The following is a 7,702-nucleotide window of genomic DNA, read 5'->3' on the forward strand; positions in this document are numbered from 1 at the left end:
TTTAAAAAATCTAAACAGGAAAAAGATTATCAAAGAATGAGAACAATCATAACAGCAAGAACAAAAATGCTTCAGATATTTGCATAAATGAAATGCAAATCAAAGTTTTCCGAGTCTTCCAAGGCACAAATGCATAAAGAATTATCAAACAAATTTACAGCATGTTTTATCTGGTAAGTATGGTGATGTAATGCAAACAGTACCACTTCACTGCTTGCACAAGGTTTAAATCACATTTACGACATCTGAGCAACGTCCATAATACTGACTTAATCCTTGTCGACTTTGTCACATCCTAAAACAATGGGAATATGAAAACACTATATTCTATAAATCACATAAAAACAAGACAAGTTTTACAAAATGAACTTTATCTGACCAACTTTTAGAATTTTATTTACAAAGCACATTTAAAAATAGCAGCTGTTACCAAAGTGTAACAATAAAATCAATGGCCGTAATTAAAGAAAAAAATAATACAATGTAATTAAAAGCATCAAAAGAAAATCGTAAAAAACTAAAAACAATGAAATACTAAATCAAATCACACTGTGCCAAAATTCAGTGAAAACAGATGAGATTTTAGAAGGGATTTAAAAATTGAAAGTGAAGTGGCTTGTCTAATGTTGATGGGCAGATTGTTCCAGAGTTTAGGGCTCACGACTGAAAAGGCCTGATCTCCTCTGAGCTTCAACCTGGTTTTTGGTACAACCAAAAGCAGTTGGTCAGATGATCTCAGCCCCCAAGAAGGACAATATGGATGCAGCAGGTAAGAGAGGTATGAGGGTGCAAGACCATTTATGCACTTAAAGGTCAATAGGAGAATCTTAAAATCAATTCTGGTACACACAGGGAGCCAGTGAAGGGAGGACAAAACTGGTGAAATATGCTCAAACTTATGAATTCCTGTTAAGAGATGAGCTGCAGCATTTTGGATGAGCTGATGACGTGAAAGGGAGAATTGACTGACCTCAATATAAAGCACATTACAGTAGTCTAGCCAGGTTGTAATGAATGCATGGACTATTTTTTCAAGGTCAGATCTGGTCAACATGGACCTAAGCTTAGCTCTCTGCCTTAACTGGAAGGATTTTTTGTAGAACAGAGTTATTCTGTTTATTAAACTTAAAGTCAGAGTCCAAAACGATCCCAAGATTCATAACAGACTGCTTAAATTATGGCTCAAGAGAATCAAGGTTTACAGGAACAGCAGTAGCGCTAGGGCCAAACACAATAACTTGTTGCCTGATCATTGAAACTTAAACATTTTGATTTTAAACCCATCTTTTCATGTAGGGTATAAAATAGACAAAGCTAAACAACTGAGGTAATAAAATATAAATGATCAGCCATACAAACACATGGACCCCTGAGCAAGTACAGTTCCAGTCTACAAAGACATGAGCTAAGCATGGATGTCCAAAAACTGAGCAAGACTCACTTCTGCAGTTTCACTGGATACTTTAACAAGACTTCAGTTTCAAACTAAACAGCAACTCAATGCAAAAATCAAGCAAGACCCCAAAAGACTGAAAGAGTCCTAAGTTTATGAATCCACAGATATCAGAAACAAATAGTGAAAAAGCAAAGCAGATATTCCATCTCTCATAGTGTGTAAACATTTATCAACAAAAGTTTCAAGCACAAGAATCCTAAACATAAGAATAATAAATCAATCCGGATCTTCAAGGAACTTCAAACTCACAGAACACACCTAATCGAAGAAAAATACGACCAAAAGATTGAAGCATGCTTCTAAAATTCAGTAATGTGATGATTTGTTTAATGCGGTGTTTTACTGCAATGTGTTAAAAATATTGCCCTCAAGTCAATCTTCAAGTTGACTCTCTAATCACGCCTCGTTTTATTCTATCATGAATCACCTCCGTGTTTGCTACAGATATTTGTTTTACCTTGTGTTGGGTGGAAGCACACTTGGCAGAAGCTGGCATCTGCTTGATGTAACCAGAGCAGGTGTAGCTCCTCTGCCTCCTCCTTCGGTGCACTTGAGAGCCACATATAATCTTGGCAAACGTCTCCTCACTCCCTGACCGGTCGTTGCCTTTCAAAGTCCGTAACATGTGCTCCACTGCTCCAAAGCTAACAGCCCTTCTTAACTGGCGCTGAAGCAGTTTCTTCACCAGCAAACTGTCCCTAGATGAGATCCTCCTGGAAGTTGTGTTAATGCCATGGAGCTTTCTTTCTATAATGGTCCCACTATAGTCATCATGTTCTCTGCCTGTAGGCAAACTTTCCAATCTGTATGCTAGACTTGTGCTAAAAGGTTTGTTTCCAGCATCTCTGTGGAGTACAACAGGTACCTCTTCAATATACATGCCATTGCTGATGCTGCCTTTCCTGGAAAGATGTTTTACCACCTGTGAGAATTCATCATCCAATGTTTGGTTTGGCTCCAACTTCTCTTCTGACTCATCCTGAAGCTCAGCAGGATTGCAGATGGCTTTGCTTGTAATGACTTCCCTTCCAGGACTCCTAAGGGATCCAAAAGGCTTTAAATCCTCTGATTTCCTTTTCTTCCTGTGAAAATAGCGACGACCTTTAAGCTCTTCAGATTCGGGGCTCAGTGGAGCTTTCTTGGGGTCAACATAGCATTCCTCTTTTGGGCCACGAACACAACCACAGATGTTTCCCATGGCTGTCAGATGTATGACGTATCCATCAACAGTCTGTCAAACTCCCAGCAGCACAAAGAGAAAGTATCCAGTGAGCTCCACAGAATCTGTGGAACCACGAACCCTCTGACAGAAAGCCATTATAAGTTAGTTCAAAGAGAACCTGAGCAGCAGAGTACCGGTAAGATGATAATAAAGCTCCCAGCATGCCAAGCAGCCGACTTCGTCCTTTAGACTCTCTATCAAGAACTGGTCGGCGGCTCCCACGCTGCACTTCTCCCTTGCTCTCTTCTTACTCTTGAGAATCTTTTCTGACCTTTGATCCATTTTTCTGGCTTTGGTAATCCAGCACAAACACCATAAATGCACACCCAGACATTATCCACGTGCTCGTAGCTCTCAGCTGAACAAGAATGAAAAAGGCTTGTGGATAAACCTGTTCAAGTCCGACTAGTCTGCATTTTCAACATGCGCACAACAGATTCCCATTTCTACTTTTGGTGCAATGAGGTTTTAAAGTGTAAGCGGCTGCTAGTTAGCAACACCTTTTTGTGTTTTGAGAAACATTGACTCAGCATATTTGCCTTTATGAACAAGGAAGAGTTGCAGGAAAAAACACAACAGTAATATGTGGCAAACCCTAACTAGATGACATCATTTTGTTTATTAACTACATGCAATGGACTAACCAGAGGTGGTGCTAAGGCTGAGCATTTTGAAGAAATATTATTATCTAATCAAAAGCTTGTTTACTATATAAAAAAAAATAGGTCTAAAAAAACTAGCTTACTATGGGGGGAAAATCTAACCAGAAGAGTGTAGGACTGTAGATGTAATGTCATGACAGTAAAAATATGCATGTGTCTTTGTAAATTCAATTCAATTCAATTCAGTTTATTTATATAGCACCAAGTCACAACAGAAGTCATCTCAGGGCACTGAACAGAAACATTCATTTATAAAAATAATAATTTAAAGTTATTTATCTGAGGAGCAGACTGCTTTGAATTTAACTCCATCACAGAACTCTCATCTTGAACAAGCATGAAGGCGACAGTGGAAAGGAAAAACTCCCTCATGAGGAAGAAACCTTTAGCAGAACCAGGCTAAACAAGAACAAGTGGCCATCTGCTTTGACCGGTTGGGTTTGGTAGGAACAGATACACAACGGCAGGTCGAGAATCACATGTTAAGACAGAAATAGTATCAAATGAAAATTTTTCAATTTGAACAAGTAATTTAAGGAAATTTGGTCAATTTGTCCTCTAGTAGTCTAAGCTTAAGACAGCATAACAAGCCAACCCTAACTATAGGATTTAACAAAAAGGAAAGTCTTAAGCCCAGTCTTAAAACTGGACAATGTGTCAGCCTCACAGACAGAAACTGGAAGTTGGTTCCACAAGAGAGGAGCCTGATAACTGAAAGATCACTTTTAGATAAGATGGTTCTACTTGTAGCGATATTATGGAGGTGGAAGAAGGTATAACTTGTAAGGTAAGGTAAGGTATAACTTTGAAACTACTCCAGAGGTTTCTGTCATCAGACAATGAGCACAAGTCAAACTACAGTGCACTGATTTCTGCTGCTTCCTTTAAACTGAGCTAAGATAACAGTAAAAAAAAAAAAGTAAAATACTACTTTTATTGCATTATTTGCTTGCCTTTATGCTGAAATCACTGAACTGTTGGTTGGAAATATCCAGCATGACAGGCTGTTGCCCCAGTTTCTTTTTCAAAGAGTTTCAATACCGGTAGATGAATCATAAAAATGTGCTTATGTGTGAGGTTAGTGATCGTAAAACAGATATTCCAAACAAAGATGGAGACACAATAAAGGCAAAACAAAGAAACCAGTCAAGCAACCATTGCAACACCTGACATCAGGCAGACATTACGAAGGTAACAGCCTCAAATAAACAGTCCTAAGTAAATACTACAACTAATTTATTTTAAAGTACTTTAAATTAATTAAAAAAAATAAACTATACAATAACAGCATAGTAATGGATGTTCTGCATATAAAAATGCAACTTTAAAAAAAAAGTAAAATTCAACTTGGTATGAGGTAAAAAAAATAAAAATGAAAGAAAGAAAGAAAAAACTTGCAGTCCAACATTTCTATAAGCTCAAACTGTACCAGTAAAAAAAAAACAAAAAAACATGAACACTATGTCCTCATAAACCACCCCTCCTCTGTAGGACAGACACTAATCTTAAAAATGTCTGCAGTGTTGTAAACGCAAAAAAAAAGCGCCTCCTGGTATGCATGTCAATTTTCTGTCAGCTGGGCTTATTTAATAAAGCTAAAAGGGCACGTGTTTTTAAACAAGCCTCCAGATTTTCTGATGAAGCGCCCCCTTACCCTCTCAAAGCAAGAACAAACCTGCGCTGTAGCACCGAGTGCTCAGGGGCTTGCGTGAGACTGACAGCGGCAGGTGTTGGCGCCATCACGGACGCTACCTGTCAGTATGTCTGAGTCCAGTTACAATCAGAACTGCTTTTTCTGTATTTAGTCAATGAGGTTGTTTACTCGTTTCTGTATATTAGACTAATTCTCTCCCTGGTTCACAAGTGGTGTGAATATTAGAAATATTAAACCATCATTGGGAATAGTTTCAAAGAGTTAGAAAAATGGAAAAGGAAGAACATTAGCAAGAAATCTTTTTTTTTTTTTAAGTTGTTGAATACCTCAGCAGACACCTGGATGTACCCAGTGTGCACGTATAGGCCAACTGATTTCACATGATTAATGTGACAGCAATCGCATAAGTACTCCCAGAGGGAAGATTTTTGAGAACACTTATCAGGAATTATAAACTGGAGGCACATATGAAATGTTTAAAACCATCACAAGTCCATAACACATTGAATAAATTATTTCCAGTTATATACGTTAATCGGGAGGGGGCCGAGTCTAGTGCTCTGCTGCTCCTCACTTATGGAATTCATTTCAGACTGCAGAATCCTTCAAAAACGATTAAAAATGTTTTTGTTCTGTCGTGTTATGGCCCTAACGGATTAGTCATTTTTATTTTTTGTCAATTTATTTAGTTTTTATGACTATTTAAATGTAGCACGTTGAGATTTACAAATGTAAAGTGCCCTATATATACTGTATATGGACTGCATTAATTTTATTATTATTACATGTGGACAAAAATCATCCTTTTTTTTTCCTGTAAACAATCTGCAAGAAGACTGATATAAAATATTGCATGGATTGTTTTAATTGTTTAATTATTATGGAGTGCACGACACATCAAAGTGATGATCCACTGTAATGTTTTAAAAAAAACATCTCCTAAATACTATTAAATACTAAAATGGTTGGAATACCCTGGATAATCTACAATATTCTGCACCACTTTGACACCTTGTGGCTAAAAGCAGAAACATTCATTTTACAAATCAAGAGCTGGTCCATATCTGAAGTTATGCTTTACAATTATAGTTAAACAGTTATAAAAAAAAAAAAAAAAACTACATTAATTTTTTTTTTTTTAAATAAGATATATTCACAAAAAAACATCAGAATATACAAATGAGTTTCAAACTGATTGAATAATTTATCAGATGTAAAATTTAAAAAATATATAATAAGAAAGCTGATATAAAAAGAAAGAACAAACAAAACAAAGATGGTAGAACTGACCTGAAAGTGCAAAATTATGGTCCAGATCAATCCCAGAGTCAGTTTCGGGTTGCCGTCTGTGATGTCATCATTTCTGATATTTACAAGTTTGACCTGGTGGTAAAAAATGTAGAATTAATGCTTGTATTTTTACCAGGTCAGGAAGTGTTTTCAGACCATACTCCTATTTTTTTTTTACATTATGGCATACAAAACATATTTGCTACACATTATTCAACATAGATGTCACTGAATTGTGTCAATTTAGCTTCATCTTGTTATTTAACCAACACCACAAGGTGGCACAATAGTCCTGATGGAAAGACGGGGAACAACTAAGGTGAACTCAGCATCAATGTATTTAACTAATGCACAGTGACTCAGCTCTAGAGCTGCCGCCTCTCTGAGAAGGTCGCCGGTTCAAATCCCAGCTCGGGACCTTTCTGGGTGGAGTTTGCATGTTCTCTCAGTGCATACAAGAGTTTTCTCTGGGTACTTCGATTTCCTCCCACAGACCAAAAACATGCATGTTAGACTGATTGGTAACTCTAAATTGCCCCTATAGTGAGAAAGTGAATTGTTGTTTGTCTTGTTTGTCTCTTTGTGGCCCTGTGATGGACTGAAGGCCTGTCGGGTGTCCCCTGCCTCTTGCACAGTAATAGCTGGACATGGGCCCAGTGACCTCCACGACCCATAAATGAAGACGTGAGTAAAAGATAATGGATGGATCGATGGAATGCTATAAAGTTGTTAGCAAATATCATACTTTACTAGGGTTTGAAATGCATGTGCATTTAAAAAATATTGAAATAAAGCATGTTAGAGTGAGTGGATCAGAACAAAGTAATGGCTTTATAAAGCTGTCAGTAATTACTGACTGTCTGATCTTTTGGATGACTGAATTAATCATCTGTATGGTGTGATTTAAATAATTTAAAGCGTCCGATTACTTTAAATTTGCCAACAACAGCAGGGCATGAACGTGTCTGGTATCTGATTTGACTTAAACAATACACCGACTCATCTGCGAGTGTGCATGAATCCTTTGTCTCGAGATGCACGCCACATCTGGCTACAGCTGAATGCTTCTGTGTTCCTCGCCACATCCTGAGCATAGAGCGGGGGAGGGGACAGCAGCCGGAGTGCTTGAAAATCCCACTGATGGGATTTGTAGTCAGCGCGCCTTGAATGCTGCAATTACAATTTATCGTGGCTAAGATGGATTTATATTTTGAAGGAAAAGCCAAATAAATGAAAATGAATATTTTAGTGCATGATGCTGGAAGGCTGGAAGGGTCTACAGTCATCACTCATAAAGTGTGCTGTTGTTGCTACTTAGTGGTGCATTTATTGCAACACTAGCTATGAGTAAGCATATTGCTAATGGTGCCATGTGATGCAAGTCCCAAAATATACTAAACACTTAGGATGGCTCATGT

General features: G+C 37.6%; 1 protein-coding gene across 1 annotated transcript in view; it reads right to left on the reverse strand.

Annotated features, from left to right (window-relative positions):
• Nucleotides 1-7,702, reverse strand: part of dst (dystonin) — a gene marked incomplete in the record, with an annotated part of 132,113 nt that overhangs the window by 91,194 nt on the left and 33,217 nt on the right. The window contains 1 exon segment of the mRNA XM_037695034.1: nucleotides 6,285-6,377. Within this exon segment, the coding sequence (XP_037550962.1) occupies nucleotides 6,285-6,377 (93 nt within the window).

Source organism: Nematolebias whitei, chromosome 1, assembly GCF_014905685.2.
Source record: "Nematolebias whitei isolate Nwh7 chromosome 1, NemWhi1, whole genome shotgun sequence".
NCBI lineage: Eukaryota > Metazoa > Chordata > Actinopteri > Cyprinodontiformes > Rivulidae > Nematolebias > Nematolebias whitei.